The sequence below is a fragment of the Anolis sagrei genome, chromosome Y (assembly GCF_037176765.1).
Source record: "Anolis sagrei isolate rAnoSag1 chromosome Y, rAnoSag1.mat, whole genome shotgun sequence".
NCBI lineage: Eukaryota > Metazoa > Chordata > Lepidosauria > Squamata > Dactyloidae > Anolis > Anolis sagrei.
The window spans coordinates 34,557,901-34,577,538 of NC_090035.1; the positions used below are offsets into that span (position 1 = coordinate 34,557,901).

Consider the following 19,638-nt stretch of genomic DNA (forward strand, 5'->3'; position numbering starts at 1 on the left):
AGAGTTATCCATGATGAAACAAGAGTTAAAAGACTTAAAAGTCAAAACAAAGGAGAAGGAAAAATTGCAGAAAAGTATCGAAGAGAAAATGAATACTTGGGATAAACAAAGACAGAAACTGGAAAAAAAATCAGGAATTTTTGGAATTGAGAGATCTTGAGAACCAGCTTAGACTAAGAAATCTACAAGAGAACCCTAATGAAGATATAAGAATTACTTTAGAATTATTGGCAAAGGCATTGAAAATTTCAACGGAGGCACTAGATAAAGAGGTGGACCAAATCTATCGCATTTCTACTAATTACTCAAGGAAGAATAAAACACCTAGAGATATTATTGTGAAATTTGTTAGAAAACGGACAAGAGATGAAGTGATGCAAGCCAACAGTAAAATTCCCCTACAGTTTAATGGAACAAAAGTAGTGGTGTTAAAAGAATTTCCACAAACAACGCTGTTAAAACGTAGACCGTACTTCTTTCTCACCAATGAGTTAAAGAAAAGAAACATAAGATTTAGGTGGGAGAAAACGGAGGGGATAATGACTACTTTTAATGACCAAAAATATTGGCTGACCTCAATAGAGAAAGCGAAGGACTTCTATGAGAGTTTGATGAAAGATCAAAAACTAGACAAGGCAAGAAATGAATCTCCGAAACAACAACGTAAACTAGGTGCTGGACCAACTGTAGGAAAGACATGAGAATGAGGAGGCAACCACCCCGAGAAAGGGTAAAAATAGCAAGAGAGCAAGGTTTAACTCCCCTGACTATGACGCAACTGGAACGGATGACGAAGAAACCTCCAACCCAGAAGAAGAGAGAGATGACCCTGGACTGGATATTGACAATGCTAACAATGATAATTGAACAACAAATAAAGCTTTTTTCTTTGAATTCGAATGGTCTCAATTCTCCAAATAAAAGAAAAGTATTGTTTAATAAGCTAAAAAAGGAAAAGTATGACATTCTGGCTTTACAGGAAACTCATATTATGCACAAACATACGGCCCACTTAATAAATAAGAAAATTGGTTAAAAAAAGAAAAGGGGAGTAGCTTTATATATTAAAGAAACTTTACAATCGGAATTAACCTTTAAGGATCAGGAGGGAAGATTTTTGGCAGTCACAATCCTATCAGGTAATAAAAAAATATTAATTTGTAACATTTATGCTCCCAACGGGCCTAAAACCAAATTTGTGGAAACCCTGAAGGGGAAATTGGACGAAGTGGAATTTGATGATCTCATCCTTCTGGGTGACTTCAATGAAATACTTAACAGTCAATTGGATAAAACAAAAATTCCAAAGAAAGGTCCTAAGGGAAAAATGATCACTTTACCAAAAAATTTTACGGACCTAAAAGATGACCAGATGTTAGAAGATGTATGGAGATGGAGAAATCCCTCAAAAAAAGACTATACATTCTAGTCTCATCGACACCATACGTGGTCAAGAATAGATATGTGTTGGGCCACAAAGAATGTCATCACAAAGGTTTGGGATGTAAATATTTTACCAAGAGACATTTCAGACCATGCTTCCTTAGAAATTATTCTTAACCAAAGGAAACTAAAAGGAAGATGGAGACTAAATGAGAATTTAATGAAAACGGAACAAGATATAAAGAAATATAAAGAGATTATTAATACATATATGGAAATAAATAATGATTCAGATACCCATCATAATGTAATATGGGATGCCTCTAAAGCTGTTTTAAGAGGTCATATTATTCAACATAATTCTAGAAATTATAGACTTAGACAAAAAGACCTAAAAGAAATACTGAATAAATTAAAAGCAAAGGAAACTGAATTGAAGATCAAACCTGGGAATAAAGCTATACTTAAAGAAATTGAATTGCTACACCAGAAAAGGCATAATATAGAAATAGAGGAGCAAGCTAAACAATTAAAGTTTTTAAAACAAAGCCATTTTGAAAATGCAAACAAAGCAGGCAAATGGTTGGCAAAACAAGTATGAAAAAAGAAGCAGGCCCAACGAATAATTAAAATTTTAAAAAGTGAATGAGGAGGCAACAACTGACAATGAGATTGTAAAGGAATTCAAAAGATACTATGAAAAACTCTATGCGAGTGATAATATTTCAAAACAGGATATAATGGAATATTTAAGTAAATTTAAGATCCCTAAAATTACAGATGTCCAAAGAGAAGATTTAAATAAAGAAATTACGGAAGAGGAGATTGAAGCTGCCATAATGAAAATGGATGCAAATAAAGCGCCAGGACCAGATGGGTTTACCGCTGGGTATTATAAGACTTTTAAAAAGGAGTTATGCCAATATTAAGGAAAGTAATGAATGGCATAACTCTGCAGAAATAATAGTTATTCATAAAGAACAGACAGAACCATCGGATGTACGAAATTATAGGCCCATTTCACTCTTAAATGTGGACTATAAAATTTTTACAAACATTCTGGCCCAAAGATTAAATAACTTTTTAAGTAGTTGGATAGGGGAGGAACAAGTTGGTTTCTTACCTAAAAGGAATATGAAAGATAACCTGAGAATAGTTATCAACATGATTGAATATTTTGAAGTTAACCCTAAAAAAGAAGTAGCCTTTCTTGCTATCGATGCTGAAAAAGCCTTTGATAATTTGAACTGGGATTTCTTTAAGATTTTAATGAAAGTAATGGACTTGGGCTATCAGTTCGTTAATGCAATGGAAGAAATTTATAAGAATCAAAAGGCTAAAGTACAAATAAATGGACAAATATCTGAAGAATTTGCGATAGGGAAAGGTTCTAGACAAGGATGCCCTATCTCTCCCCTGATCTATATAATGTCATTAGAAATTTTGATGAAAAGACTAAAGGAAGATGAAAAGATCAAAGGGGTTAAAATTGGAAGACAGGAATACAAGGCCAGAGCATATGCAGATGACATAATTGGAATAATAGAGAACCCACGAGAGAATATTAAAAATTGGCTAAGCACTATAGATGAATTTGGCAAACTGGCAGGCTTTAAATTAAATAAACAAAAAACTACTATTTTAATGAAGAATATGACAAAAGAGAAACAAGAAGAATTAAAAGAAATTACGGGCCTCTCAAGATGAAATACTTGGGCATCTGGATTACCTCAAAAAATGCTCAGCTTCTCTCTAATAATTATGAAAGACTATGGAAGGAAATACGAAGAGATTTGGAGAAGTGGAGATTTTTAAATTTATCTCTTATGGGAAGAATTGCAATGATTAAGATGTCGGTGCTTCCAAAACTACTTTACCTGTTTCAAAACATACCTATAATAAGAAACATTAATACATTCAAAGACTGGACAAAAGACCTCATGAAATTTGTTTGAATGGGGGGAAAAGCCAGAATAAAATATCAAGTTCTGACAGATAAAAAAAAATAGAGGAGGATTTGGATTTCCCAATCTTAAATTGTACCATGAAGCATGTGCTTTGATTTGGCTAAGGGAATGGATAACACTAAAGAGAGGAAATACATTAGAAGGTCACGATCTTTGAGTTGGCTGGCATGCATATGTCTGGTATGGAAGAGAACAGAAGGAAAGAAACTTCGGCAATAACTTGGTCCGCTCTTCATTAATTAGAATTTGGGATAGATATAAAAAATATTTTTATTCAAAAACACCTCTTTGGATTTCGCCTATGGAAGCCAAACAGAGAAGGTTATTGGGCTGGACAAATTGGCCAACCTATAAAGAACTCTTAATAAAAGACTCAATGGAATTGAAATCTCAAGTAGAAATAAATCAAAGTTTTCCAAAGATTACGTGGTTGAGCTATCTACAAATAAAGGAACAACATAACCAAGATAAAAAGCTGGGCTTTCAAATTAAGGAAGTATTCTGGGATAAATTCCTAAAAACAGAAACAAAGTGCATTACAAAATTATATGACAAATTATTAGAATGGTCAACGGAGACCAAATTAATAAAAGGCCGCAAGGTGAAATAGGCAGAAAACTTTATAAGACCTATAGCACTGTGACTGGGAGATAATGTGAAAGAAAAAAATTAAATACACCTATGCAACGGACTTAAAGGAGAATTGGATGAAAATGTTTCATAGGTGGTATATGACCCCAGTTAAATTAAATCATATGTATAAGGAGGTATCAAAATCGTGTTGGAAATGTAATGTGCATGAAGGCAGCGTTTTCCACTTATGGTGGAGCTGCGGAGAATCTCAAAAGTATTGGAAAGTTATCCATGAGGAATTGCAGAAAATACTTAACAAAAAATTTCCAAGAAAAGCAGAATATGACTTACTGGAAATTACAGACGCTGATATAAAATTAGATTCGAATGAGGATATTCTGTTTATGTATATGACAACTGCCGCTAGAATGGTCTTTGCGAAACTTTGGAAACTGAAAGAAATACCAGATAACTCCTTTGGATAAATAAGGTGAATGAAATTAAGGATATGGACAAGTTAACGTTTTTATTGAAAAAAGAATACAGGCAATCCAATTAAACAGACTAATTGGTCAACAATTGATGATTATATGGAAACTAATTATAAGGACTTATAACAGTATTGAGGACACAATCGAGATGTAAACTGGATTAAATTCAAGACATGGACAAGAGATGACTGAACGGGCAGTATCAGAAGGAAGTCCAATTTTTATTTTTTTTATTTTTTTATTTTTCTGTGTGTGTGATTTTTTGCTGTTATTTGATTTTTGGATCTTTGAATCTTTTTTTTTTTTTTCACACGGGGTTATGGGTACTATCTTCTTAATTTTCCTGCTTTTCTATCTTCTTGGATTATTCTCCCACTTTTGCTGTAATTATAAAACTCAATCAAAATTTATAAAAAAGAAAGAAAGAAAAGGCCCAGAGGAACCCAGAGTCCTGGAAGCCAGACATAAAGGCAGGGCTGCGAAGAGGCTGTTCCTAGTGGCAACCCCAGGGCTCCATGGCCCCATAAAAGGAGGAGGAACGCCTGGCTGATGACCTAACTGCTCATGATACTGCTTCCTAGGGGCAGTCCTTGGGGTCTCTTGCTCGCTCCCTGGGGCTCAGTCCTATATGATTCCCAACTGTCCTCATCCACGAGGCCTTCAAAACATCCTCCTTGGTTTTGAAGGCCTCATGAATGAGGACAGTTGGGAATTGCCAGCCTTAGCCTAACAAAGAGATGTGATTTCCCAAATGACCTTATTCCTGCTGCCTGCTTCCCTGACATACTATGACTGCACTGTTGGATTCATTATGTTTGAGGGCAAATCCATTTTTGTAAAGTGCACCTTCAAAATTCAGGTGTGCATTGTAGTCAAGTAAATACAGGGGAAAAAACCCTTTGGTATTTTAAGCTTCAGAATTATTTTGATGGTTTTCCTTGACTTTTCTCTGTAGCAAACCTGCAAGGTGGGTTGCTATATTATAGCATTCAACTGATGATGTGGGGCTGAGAGACAAATACTTGACTTAGACTACTTTGATAGTGTGTCCTATAAATCCCTATCGTTTACTTTGGAATTTTTCCAAAGTTTACTTTGTATTTGGCCTATGCTTGGATTTTTTGCAATCCAAAATGTGTGTTTCTGTACACATTTTAAAAGTCCATTTATTGAATATGAAGCACACCCCTTCGCCCCAATGTATTTGAGGTGCTGGTTTCCCTTAGTGCAGAAAAAGTCTTGGTACACTCCCCTCACCTTCCCTCTTAAAATGTGATGCAATTATTCTTTCTTTTTTCCTTCTGTGTTTGCCATTGGGATCCCAGGAGCACAGGTAAGTGTGCCATTCCTTTCTGTTTATTGAATTTCATCATTATTATCAAGATAGGACATTGAGAGAGATTGACAAGGCTTGTCAGGCCCACAGACCGTTACTCCTTCGATTTAGTCCATGTGGGAACCTGCTAAAAATATCAGGTCCTACATATTCCTCACCTGTCTTGTAGACAATTTAATGGTCCAGAAGATGGGAGAGACAACAAGGGTATCAGCTATTTTAGATCTGATCCTAACCGGCAGTGAAGAGCTGGTAAATGGAATGAAAGTGACATGTTCCTTAGGCAGAGGTGCCCATGTACTCCTAGAGGTTGTTATACAATGGAAGTCAAGCATTGTGAGACTTTAAGAGATATAATTTCTGTCAACTTAGGGAACAAGTGAGTTCGATCCCATGGCCAGGAATATTAAAAGAAGTTAATGATCAATTGAACTTTCTGAAAAGTAAAATATTGGAGACACTTTCAATGGGGAGGAAAAATAGAAACTTTCGCCTGAACTAAGATTAAAAGAAATAGGTTTCATTTTCAAGCAATGTATCAATGGAGTCTGGAATCTGAATATTCATGATGCAGATCATTTGTACTAGTAAATAATAATAATTGTGGTTATTGTTTCAATTTCCCCTTTGTTGTTTATGATGGGCTATTAAAAGTCCAATAATAATAATGTACATTTTTGTTTGGAGAAGTTTCTGTCTAGCCAAGCCTATTGAATCTTTGTGGTTCTTCAGCTTTGTAATGAGGAATGTTGCCGTGTGTAGGGTATTCATCTCTACCAGACATCCCCCCGGGCCATTCCTGAGGTAGTGGGTGGTGCAAGTGATATCTACTAGACTCCATTTCTGCCCTTCAGTATTTGTATGTGTTTAAAGGTAATTATAAATCCTGTCAACTTAGAACACCATGCACATAGCACAGCCATCTTGGCCAGGATCCAGTGAACCATGGCTTCTAATTAAAGTTTGAAATTTGCTATCCAACTGTAGTTTGTTTGTAGGGATGAGTTTAGATACGATAACAAGCCAGAATATACCAGATCATTTCTAGCTTACTATTACATGTGAACTTCACTGTTGTCTGAAGCGCTACTTTAAGCACTATACTATACTTAGCTTGCCCCATTTCCTTGTTCAATGAGTGGGTACAAAGCATGGCAGATAGGATTTTGTTCCACCGTTCATTTGCCCTCCTCATTAAAGCCTACCCAAAGGGAGGTCCAATTTCACAAAAAAGCCTCAGTGCATTTGTTCTACTTAGAATACATTTGTCTGATAATTTCTCAGGGGAATTATATGAGTCTTTGCCTGATTGTTTTAAGAGGCACATCTCTGCCAGTTTAGACTGGGATGGGGAAAAAATCAGCCCTGTGTACCTCCTCATTCTGGAGCCTGTGCTCTATGGGGTCTTGAACTGGGATTTTTAAACTTCTAATTGAACACTAAACAGGCCACGCTCTCTCTCCTCAATGAGTAATAAAGGCATATGCAGATCAGCTCTCATAATCCTAAATATTCGCTTGACTAAAATAGCGTAATTGAATCAATGGAATTTGCCTAGTTGTTGACTATTGTTGAATCTTTCCAATAAAAGATTAAATGAGATTACGCATTTAGGGATTAACCAACGTAATGCCAATCATAGTGTATGAATTCCTTTGAGTTCCTTTTGAAATAACTGTCATATTTTGTCTTGTTACAGGACTTTGTTATCACAGTGGTAATTTCTTTCCTCTGGCTGGTGAGTACATCGGCTTGGGCAAAAGCCCTCACTGACATCAAAACATCAACTGGCGATAACCTGGTGTCAGAGATTGAGGCTTGCAAAGCCACCCCTCACTTATGCCACTTCAAAGAAATACGAAGCCTGGGGTCTTTGAATATCTCAGTGGTAGGTATATGTTAGTAGCAGGTGCTTGGGACAAACAGTGGATTATTCTTGTGCTTCCCTTGCAGGGTCTTTAATGTCACTTCGTCAGTTTCTAGTACAGACACAATCTCTAGATCAGTGGTTCTCAACCTGTGAGTCCCCTGGTGTTTTGGCCTCCCGGTAATCAGTTCTATTAGGATTTCTGGAAGTTGAACGCCAAACAATATAGAACAAAGAATAGATTCTTTTATCCAATATAGAACAAAATATAGAATAATTACATATAAAGACAAAGTTACAATGTTAAAACATAGTTATTTGATTCATAAAAATGAAATAAAAACAATTTACAAGCAAACTGATGAGAAAATCACAGCACTGAGATGAGGACAGGACTCTCATGCTTTTAATAGTTGCATGAAAGAGAGAAAGGGCCAGCTTTAGCACATCAGGTTAATCATCAGCTGCAACTGCAGTAAATCTTGCCAACCAAAAGGTTGACAGTTTGAAACCGGGTTAGAGTGAGCTCTTGACCTTCAGCCCAGCTTCCCAACTACCTCACAAAAACATCAATGTGAGTAGATGAATAGGAACTGCATTAAGCGGGAAGCATTTTAGGCACGGCATTTCAGAGGAAAGTTTATGAACAAAGAAAGCTCTTTGGCAAGGAGATGGAGGAACAGCGCCCCTCTGTGGCTGGAACTGAGCAAAGCCTCCAAAGATGGTGAATGGTGAGAAAAAGCCTATATATTTACCTCTATCTGTTGTCTATCTTGTCATTGTATAATCGGTGTTGAATGTTTGTCGTATATGTGTTCTGTGATCTGCCTTGAGTCCCCTTTGGGGTGAGAAAGGTGGAATATAAATATTGCAAATAAATACATAAATAAATAAGGTTAGCAAGCATGTACTTACATGTACTTAAATTTTCCCTTCCAGACAGCTATTAAGAGACACAGGAGTCTTTTCCTCTTTTTCATGGGACCCATTTCTCAGCAGATTGCTATTGATATCAAGTTCTTGATTCTTTTTTCTCAAAAATCCATAGAGTTCCCCCAGTGTACTTTTTTATCAATCTAATTAGGAAGGAAACAATTTTCAGTCATTGCCATCAAAAAGCGTAGCTAACCACAAAATTTCTCACAGATCTAATTGTTTTCTACATTTAATTTTCTGTAATTTAGATCAGCTGTCAAGGTAATTCTCCCATATATACATATATGGCCCTAAAATAATGTGTGCTAAATGTGTAATCATGCTTTGTAGGGATATAATGTGACAGTTTTTCCTATGTCTAATCTTTGTGCATGGGCTAAGCTTGGATGCTTAGGAACATGACAGCTTTGTACGAGTTTGCAAATAAAAAGTGGAGGAACCCTACCCTCCACCTACTCTTAGCAATTATCTTCTAAGGATGTTTCACACTGCCCCATTGTAGCACTATGGTTCTACTTTAATTGCCATCCTGTGAAGTCCTGGGATTTCAGAAGATCTGTGAATTTTGTTTTCTGTAGTTTCCTTCCTTTGACTTTGAAAATTGGCTTATGAACATTATTTTGAGAGGGGACCTGCAGCTTTTATCAAATATTGAAAGAATCCGGTGACCCAAATAAGCTTCAGAAGTAGTGTTAATATTTTATCGTCCTCATTTCAATTTGTATCCATCCTTTTTTCCACAAATGGGTCGAAGTAATATAGAAAAATAATAGAAGTGTAAAATATGAATATAATTTTGAAACACTTCTGTTTAAGAAAATATATATAGCACTTAATAGTTAAAAGACACCCTCCAAGTTGAGCTTGTTAACTGAGCAAATCACAACACCCCTTCCCATTTTTCCATGTTTTGTTAACGGTAAAGGTTTCCCCTTGACATTAAGTCTAGTCATGTCCGATTCTGGGCATTTCTCCATTTCTAAGTCAAAGAGCCGTAGACGCCTCCAAGGTCATGTGGCCAGCATGACTGCATGGAGTGCCGGTACCTTCCCACTGAATTGGGATCTACTCACATTTGCATGTTTTCAAACTGCTAGGTTGGCAGAAGCTGGGGTTAACACTGGGAGCTCACCCACTCCCCAGATTCAAACTGCTGACCTTTTGGTCAGCAAGTTCAGCAGCTCAGCGGTTTCAGCCGCTGCACCACCGGGGGCTCAAATTGACTCAGAGGTATGACAATGCTATATGTTTGTTCAGGGGCCTGTTCTTGCCTTCCTCTGAAGCTGAGAGTCTGTGACTTGCCCCAGGTGACCTAATGGGTTTCTGTGGATGAGTAGGCATTTGATCCCTGGTCGACCAGACCTTTAGTGCAACACTCAATCCGCTGTGCTGTCTCTTCCATTCTTCCGTAATAGTTTTCACCCCTTATCTATATCTATCTATATCTATCTATATCTATCTATATATCTATATATATAATAAAGAAGAGTGTTTGTATCGGACAGAGGAATTGTGGAGGGAGGGTGGAAGGGCGGTGTATGTGCCAGCATTCTGATTGGCCAGCCTGAAAGTTCCAACATTCGGATTGGCTGCCGCAGTGGTGCTATTTGCATATGGTCTCTGATTGGGCAGCTTCAATAGGAGCCCCTGGTGGAGAAAACAGTTCATGGCAGAAACGGGGACATGAGAAGGAAATTTGCATATGGTCTCTGATTGGCCAGCTTCAATAGGAGCCCCTGGTGGAGAAAACAGTGAATGGCAGAAACGGGGACATGAAAAGGAAATTTGCCTATGGTCTCTGATTGGCCAGCTTCAATAGGAGCCCCTGGTGGAGAAAACAGTGAATGGCAGAAACGGGGACATGAGAAGGAAATTTGCATATGGTCTCTGATTGGCCAGCCTCAATTCCATGATTCCGAGATGACAAAGAGAGGAAAGGAAAAGGCCAGAGGGGGCTGAGTCAGAACATTACCAATACAGACCAGACATGGCATACAGAGCCCCCATGACCCACTTGACATCCTACTGCAGTTTGGAGGAGGATGAACCATGGATGATGGGACTTGCAGTACCATCACTCACATTCTGAGACCGCTGATAACCTCATCCAATGACTGATCATAACCAAACTTGGCACATAGACCTCTCATGACCCACTTTACGTCCTGGTGTGGTTTGGCCGGGGATGGACCGTGGATTATGGGACTTGCAGTACCATTGCTCAATTCTTCAGACCACTGCAACCCTCATCCAATTACCAATAAATACCAAACTTGGCACACTGAGTCTCCATGACGCACTCTACATCCAGGTGCAGTTTGAAGGAGGATGCACCATGGACGATGGGACTTGCAATACCTGCACTCCCTTCCTAAGACCATTATAACTGCCAACAATGATGGATCAGGACCACAATTTACACAGCGAGCCCGCATAACTCACTCTACATCCTGGTGCGGCTTGGAAGAATTTGACAATGGATGATGGGACTTGCAGTCACTTCACTCACTTCCTGAGACCACTGAGACCCTCGCCAATGACTCATCAAGACTAAACTTGGCACATGGAGCTTCAATGACCCACTCTACATCCTGGAGCAGTTTGGAGGACGACAGACCATGGATGATGGGACTTCCAGTACCTCTACTACCCAAGACTGCTGCAAAACTCATCTAATGACCAATCAAGACCAACGTTAGCACACAGAGCCCCCATGACCCACTCTACATCCTGCTGCAGTTTTGGAGAAGGGTGGACCATGGATGATGGAACTTCCAGTACCTTCACTCACGTTCTGAGACCTCTGCAAACCTCATCCAATGACGGATCAAGACCAAACTTGGCACATAGACCTCTCATGACCCACTTTACGTCCTGGTGTTGTTTGGAAAACTTTGGAGATGGATGATGGGACTTGCAGTACCTTTGCTCACTTCCTGAGACCACTGAGACCCTCGCCAATGACTAATCAAGACTAAACTTGGCACATGGAGCTCCAATGACCCACACTACATCCTGCTGCAGTTTGGAGGAGGACAGACCATGGATGATGGGACTTCAAGTACCTCCACTCCCTTCCCAAGACTGCTGCAACCCTCTTATAATGACCAATCAAGACCACACTTGGCACACAGAGCCCCCATGATCCACTCTACATCCTGATGCAGTTTGAAAGGGGATGGACTTTGGATGATGGGACTTGCACTACCTTCACTCACTTACTGACACCACTGCCACCCTCATCTAATGACTGATAAAGACCAAACTTGGCACACAGAGCCCCCATGACCCACTCTATATCCTGCTGCTGTTTGTAGGAGGATGGCCCATGGATGATGGGACTTCAAGTACCTTCACTCACTTCCTGAAAATAATGCTGCCGTTATCCAAAGACCAATAAAGACCAAACTTGGCATACAGAACCGCCATTACCCACTTTCTCTAATAACCCGGGCAACGCCGGGTCCCCAAGCTAGTATATAATAAAGAAGAGTGTTTGTTTGTATAGGACAGAGGAATTGTGGAGGGAGGGCGGAAATGTATGTGCCAGCGTTCTGATTGGCTGCCGCTGTGGTGCTATTTGCATATAGTCTCTGATTGGCCAGCTTCAATAGGAGCCCCTGGTGGAGAAGAGGGTTCATGGCAGAAACGGGGCATGACAGAAGGAAATTTGCATATGGTCTCTGATTGGCCAGCCTCATTTCCAACATTCCGAGATGACCAAGAGAGGAAAGGAAAGGCCGGGGGCTGGGTCAGAACACTCCCAATACAGACCGAAATAGGCACACAGAGCCCCCATCACCCACTCTACATCCTACTGCAGTTTGGAGGACGATGAACCATGGATGATGGGACTTGCAGTACCACCACTCACATTCTGAGACCGCTGTTAACCTCATCCAATGACTGATCAGGACCAAACTTCGCACATAGACCTCTCATGACCCACTGTACGTCCTGGTGTGGTTTGGCCGGGGATGGACCGTGGATTATGGGACTTGCAGTACCATTGCTCAATTCTCGAGACCACTGCAACCCTCATCCAATTACCGAGAAAGACCAAACTTGGCACACTGAGTCTCCATGACGCACTCTACATCCAGGTGCAGTTTGAAGGAGGATGCACCAGTTACGATGGGACTTGCAATACCAGCACTCCCTTCCTAAGACCATTACAACTGCCAACAATGATGGATCAGGACCACAATTTACACTGAGAGCCTGCATGACACACTCTACATCCTGGTGCGGTTTGGAAGAATTTGGCAATGGATGATGGGACTTGCAATCATTTCACTCACTTCCTGAGATCACTGCGACCCACGCCAATGACTGATCAAGACCACACTTGGCAAACAGGGTCCCCATGACCCACTCTACATCCTGGTGCACTTTCGATGAGGACAGACCATGGATGATGGGACTTGAAGTACCTCCACTCCCTTCCCAAGAGTGCTGCAACCCTCATCTAATGTCCAAACAAAACCAAACTTGGCACACAGAGCCCCCATGACCCACTACATCCTAATACGGTTTGGAGTAGGGCATGCCATGGATGATGGGACTTGAAGTACCTCTACTCGCTTTCCGAGACTGCTGCGACCCTCAACAATGACTGAACAACACCAAACTTGGCACATAGACCTCTCATGACCCACTTTATGCCCTGGTGAGGTTTGACTGTGGATCGTGCATGGATTTTGGGACTTGCAGTACCTTTGCTCAACTCCTGACACCACTGCAAAACATCATCCAATTTCCGAATATGACCAAACTTGGCACACTGAGTCTCCATGACGCACTCTACATCCAGGTGCAGTTTGAAGGAGGATGCACCATGGACGATGGGACTTGCAATACCTGCACTCCCTTCCTAAGACCATTATAACTGCCAACAATGATGGATCAGGACCACAATTTACACAGAGAGCCCGCATAACTCACTCTACATCCTGGTGCGGTTTGGAAGAATTTGACAATGGATGATGGGACTTGCAGTCACTTCACTCACTTCCTGAGACCACTGAGACCCTCGCCAATGACTCATCAAGACTAAACTTGGCACATGGAGCTTCAATGACCCACTCTACATCCTGGAGCAGTTTGGAGGATGACAGACCATGGATGATGGAACTTCAAGTACCTCCACTACCCAAGACTGCTGCAGAACTCATCTAATGACCAATCAAGACCAAAGTTGGCACACAGAGTGCCCATGACCCACTCTACCTCCTGCTGCAGTTTTGGAGAAGGGTGGACCATGAATGATGGAACTTTCAGTACCTTCACTCTCATTCTGAGACCTCTGCAAACCTCATCCAATGACGGATCAACACCAAACTTGGCACATAGACCTCTCATGACCCACTTTACGTCCTGGTGTTATTTGGAAAACTTTGGAGATGGATGATGGGACTTACAGTACCTTTGCTCACTTCCTGAGACCACTGAGACCCTCGCCAATGACTAATCAAGACTAAACTTGGCACATGGAGCACCAATGACCCACTCTACATCCTGGTGCAGTTTGGAGGAGGACAGACCATGGATGATGGGACTTCAAGTACCTCCACTCCCTTCCAAAGATTGCTGCAACCCTCTTCTAATGACCAATCAAGACCACACTTGGCACACAGAGCCCCCATGATCCACTCTACATCCTGCTGCAATTTGAAAGGGGATGGACTTTGGATGATGGGACTTGCAATACCTTCACTCACTTACTGACACCACTGCCACCCTCATCTAATGACTGATAAAGACCAAACTTGGCACACAGAGCCCCCATGACCCACTCTATATCCTGCTGCTGTTTGTAGGACGATGGCCCATGGATGATGGGACTTCAAGTACCTTCACTCACTTCCTGAAAATAATGCTGCCATTATCCAAAGACCAATAAAGACCAAACTTGGCATACGGAACTGCCATAACCCACTTTCTCTAATAACCTGGGCAACGCCGGGTCCCCAAGCTAGTATATAATAAAGGTGAAAGTTTGTATGTGGCGGACAAAAGTGTGGCGGTGCGACGGGAGGAGTATGTGCCAGCGTTTTGATTGGCCAGCCTGAAAGTTCCAACATTCTGATTGGCTGCCGCAGTGGTGCTATTTGCACATGGTCTCTGATTGGCCAGCTTCAATAGGAGCCCCTGGTGGAGAAAAGAGTTCATGGCAGAAACAGGGACATGAGAAGGAAATTTGCATATGGTCTCTGATTGGCCAGCCTCAATTCCAAGATTCCGAGATGACAAAGAGAGGAAAGGAAAAGGCCAGAGGGGGCTGAGTCAGACAATTACCAATACAGACCAAAATTGGCACACAGAGCCCCCATGACCCACTCGACATCCTACTGCAGTTTGGAGGAGGATGAACCACGGATGATGGGACTTACAGTACCACCACTCACATTCTGAGACCGCTGTTAACCTCATCCAATGACTGATCAGGACCAAACTTGGCACATAGACCTCTCATGGCCCACTTTACGTCCTGGTGTGGTTTGGTCGGGGATGGACCATGGATTATGGGACTTGCAGTACCTTTGCTCAATTCTTGAGACCATTGCAACCCTCATCCAATTACCGATAAAGACCAAACTTGGTACACTGAGTCTCCATGACACACTCTACATCCAGGTGCACCTTGGAGGAGGATTTGACTATGGATGATGGGACTTGCAATACCTGCACTCCCTTCCTAAGACCATTATAACTGCCAACAATGATGGATCAGGACCACAATTTACAGAGAGCCCGCATAACTCACTCTACATCCTGGTGCGGTTTGGAAGAATTTGACAATGGATGATGGAACTTGCAGTACCTTTGCTCACTTCCTGAGACCACTGAGACCCTCGCCAATGACTAATCAAGACTAAACTTGGCACATGGAGCTCCAATGACCCACTCTACATCCTGCTACAGTTTGGAGGAAGACAGACCATGGATGATGGGACTTCAAGTACCTCCACTCCCTTCAAAACATTGCTGCAACCCTCTTCTAATGACCGATCAAGACCAAACTTGGCACGCAGAGCCCCCATGATCCACTCTACATCCTGCTGCAGTTTGAAAGGGGATGGACTTTGGATGATGGGACTTGCAGTACCTTCACTCACTTACTGACACCACTGCCACCCTCATCTAATGACTGATAAAGACCAAACTTGGCACACAGAGCCCCCATGACCCACTCTATATCCTGCTGCTGTTTGTAGGAGGATGGCCCATGGATGATGGGACTTCAAGTACCTTCACTCACTTCCTGAAAATAATGCAGCCGTTATCCAAAGACCAATAAAGACCAAACTTGGCATACAGAACCACCATTACCCACTTTCTCTAATAACCCGGGCAACGCCGTGTCCCCAAGCTAGTATATAATAAAAGAGAGTGTTTGTATGGGACAAAGGAAGTGCGACGGGAGGAGTATGTGGCAGCGTTCTGATTGGCTGCCGCTGTGGTGCTATTTGCATATGGTCTCTGATTGGCCAGCTTCAATAGGAGCCCCTGGTGGAGAAGAGGGTTCATGGCAGAAACGGGGCATAACAGAAGGAAATTTGCATATGGTCTCTGATTGGCCAGCCTCAATTCCAAGTTTCCGAGATGACAAACAGAGGAAAAGAAAAGGCCAGAGGGGGCTGCGTCAGAAAATTATCAATACAGACCAGACTTGGCACACAGAGCCCCCATGACCCACTCGACATCCTACTGCAGTTTGGAGGAGGATGAACCATGGATGATGGGACTTGCAGTACCATCACTCACATTCCGAGACTGCTGTTAACCTCATCCAATGACTGATCAGGACCAAACTTGGCACATAGACCTCTCATGACCCACTTTACGTCCTGGTGTGGTTTGGCCGAGGATGGACCATGGATTATGGGACTTGCAGTACCTTTGCTCAGTTCTTGAGACCACTGCAACCCTCATCCAACTACCGATAAAAACCAAACTTGGCACACCGAGTCTCCATGATGCACTCCAAATCCTGGTGCGGCTTGGAGGAGGATGCACCATGGATGATGGGACTTGCAATACCTGCACTTCCTTCATAAGACCATTACAACTGCCAACAATGATGAATCAGGACCACAATTTACACAGAGACCCAGCATGACCCACTCTACATCCTGGTGCGGTATGGATGAATTTGGCAATGGATGATGGGACTTGCAGTCACTTCACTCACTTCCTGAGACCACCGAGACCCTCGCCAATGACTGATCAAGACCAAACTTGACACACAGACTCCCCATGACCCACTCTACATCCTGGTGCACTTTTGAGGAGGACAGACCATGGATGATGGGACTTCAAGTACCTCCCCTCCCAAGACAGCTGCAACCCTCATATGTCCGATGAAGACCAAACTTGGCACACAGAGCCCCCATGACCCACTCTACATCCCGATGCTGTTTGGAGGAGGATGGATGATGGATGATTGGACTTGCAGTACCTTCACTTGCTTCCTGAAACCACAGCGCCACTTATCCAAATACCAAGAAAGACCAAACTTGGCACAGAGCACCCCCTTGGCCAACTCAACATTCTGGTGAGGTTTGGAGGAAGAACAGACATGGATGATGGGACTTGCAGTACCTTCACTCACTTACTGAAACCACTCCGACCCTACTCCAATGACTGATCAAGACCTAACTTGGCATACAGAATCGCCGTTACCCACTTTCTCTAATAACCCGGGCAGCGACGGGTCCCCAAGCTAGTATATAATAAAAGTCAAAACTTGTATGCAGCGGATGTGTGACGGTGTATGTTCCGGCTTTCTGATTGGCCAGCCTGAAAGTTCCAAGATTCTGATTGGCTGCTGCTGTGGTGCTATTTGCATATGGTCCCTGATTGGCCTGCTTCAACAGGAGTCCCTGGTGGAGAAAATTGTTCATGACAGGAATGGGGACATGACAGAAGGAAATTTGCATTTGGTCTCTGATTGGCCAGCCTCAATTCCAAGATTCTGAATGGTTGCCACTGTGGTGCTATTTGCATATGCTCCCTGATTGGCCTGCTTCAACAAGAGCCCCTGGTGGGGAAAAGGGTTCATGACAGAAACGGGGACATGACAGAAGGAAATTTGCATTTGGTCTCTGATTGGCCAGCCTCAATTCCAAGATTCTGAATGGCTGCCGCTGTGGTGCTATTTGCATATGCTCCCTGATTGGCCTGCTTCAACAGGAGCCCCTGGTGGGGAAAAGGGTTCATGACAGAAATGGGGACATGACAGAATGAAATTTTCATTTGGTCTCTGATTGGCCAGCCTCAATTCCAAGATTCTGAATGGCTGCCGCTGTGGTGCTATTTGCATATGCTCCCTGATTGGCCAGCTTCAACAGGAGCCCCTGGTGGAGAAAAGGGTTAATGACAGAAACAGGGACATGACAGAAGGAAATTTGCATTTGGTCTCTGATTGGCCAGCCTCAATTCCAAGATTCTGAATGGCTGCCGCTGTGGTGCTATTTGCATATGCTCCCTAATTGGCCTGATTCAACAGGAGCCCCTGGTGGAGAAAAGGGCTCATGACAGGAATGGGGACATGACAGAAGGAAATTTGCATTTGGTCTCTGATTGGCCAGCCTCAAATCCAAGGTTCCGAGATAACAAAGAGAGGAAAGGAAAAGGCCAGAGGGGGCTGGGTCGGAAAATTACCAATACAGATCAGACTTGGCACACAGAGCCCACAAGACCCACTCTACATCCTACTGCAGTTTGGAGGAGGATGAACCATGGATGATGGGAATTACAGTCCCATCACTCACATTCAGAGACTGCTGTTAACCTCATCCAATGACTGATCAGGACCAAACTTGGCACACAGACCTCTCATGACCCACTTTACGTCCTGGTGTGTTTTGGCCAGGGATGGACCATGGATTATGGGACTTGCAGTACCTTAGCTCAATTCCTGCAACCCTCATCCAATTACTGATAAAGACCAAACTTGGCACACTGAGTCTCCATTATGCACTCTACATCCTGGTGCGGTTTAGGGGGGAGGGATGCACCATGGACAATGGGACTTGCAATACCTGCACTCCATTCCTGAGACCATTACAACTGCCAACAGTGATGGATCAGGATCAGAATTCGCACAGAGAGCCCGCATGACCCACTCTACATCCTGGTGTGGTTTGGAAAGATTTGCAAATGGATGATGGGACTTGCAGTCACTTCACTCACTTCCTGAGACCACCTAGACCCTCACCAATGACCGATCAAGACCAAACTTGGCACACAGAGCCCCTATGACCCACTCTACATCTTGATACTGTTTGGAGGAGGGTTGACTATGGATTCTGGGACTTGCAGTACCTTTACTCATTTACTGAAACCACTGCGACCCTAATCCAATGACTGATAAAGACCAAACTTAGCACACAGAGCCCCCATGGATGATGGGACTTCAAGTACCTTCACTCCCTGAAAACAATGCCACCGTCAACCAATGACCAATAAAGACCAAACTTGGCATACAGAAGCACCATTATCCACTTTCTCTAATAACCAGGGCAGCGCCGGGTCCCCAAGCTAGTATATAATAAAAGAGAGTGTTTGTTTGTATGGGACAGAGGAAGGACAGCGGGCGGACAGAGGGCGGAAGGTGCATGTGCCAGCGTTCTGATTGGCTACCGCTGTGCTGCTATTTGCATATGGTCTCTGATTGGCCAGCTTCAATAGGAGCCCCTGGTGGAGAAAAGGGTTCATGGCAGAAACAGGGACATGAGAAGGAAATTTGCATATGGTCTCTGATTGGCCAGCCTTAATTCCAAGATTCTGAGATGACAAACAAGAGTAAAGGAAAAGGCCAGAGGGGGCTGAGTCAGACAATTACCAATACAGACCACACTTGGCACACAGAGCCCCCATGACTCACTCTACAACCTACTGCAGTTTGGAGGAGAGCCCGCATAACTCACTCTACACCCTGGTGCGGTTTGCAAGAATTTGACAATGGATGATGAGACTTGCCGTCACTTCACTCAATTCCTGAGACCACTGAGACCCTCGCCAATGACTCATTAAGACTAAACTTGGCACATGGAGCTTCAATGATCCACTCTACATCCT

General features: G+C 42.6%; 1 protein-coding gene across 1 annotated transcript in view; it reads left to right on the forward strand.

Moving 5' to 3' along the window:
- Positions 1–19,638, forward strand: part of LOC137095709 (synaptophysin-like protein 1) — a 49,844-nt gene that overhangs the window by 15,248 nt on the left and 14,958 nt on the right. Inside the window, exon 4 of the mRNA XM_067462506.1 lies at positions 7,450–7,638. Within this exon, the coding sequence (XP_067318607.1) occupies positions 7,450–7,638 (189 nt within the window). The remainder of the gene's footprint in view (positions 1–7,449; positions 7,639–19,638) is intronic.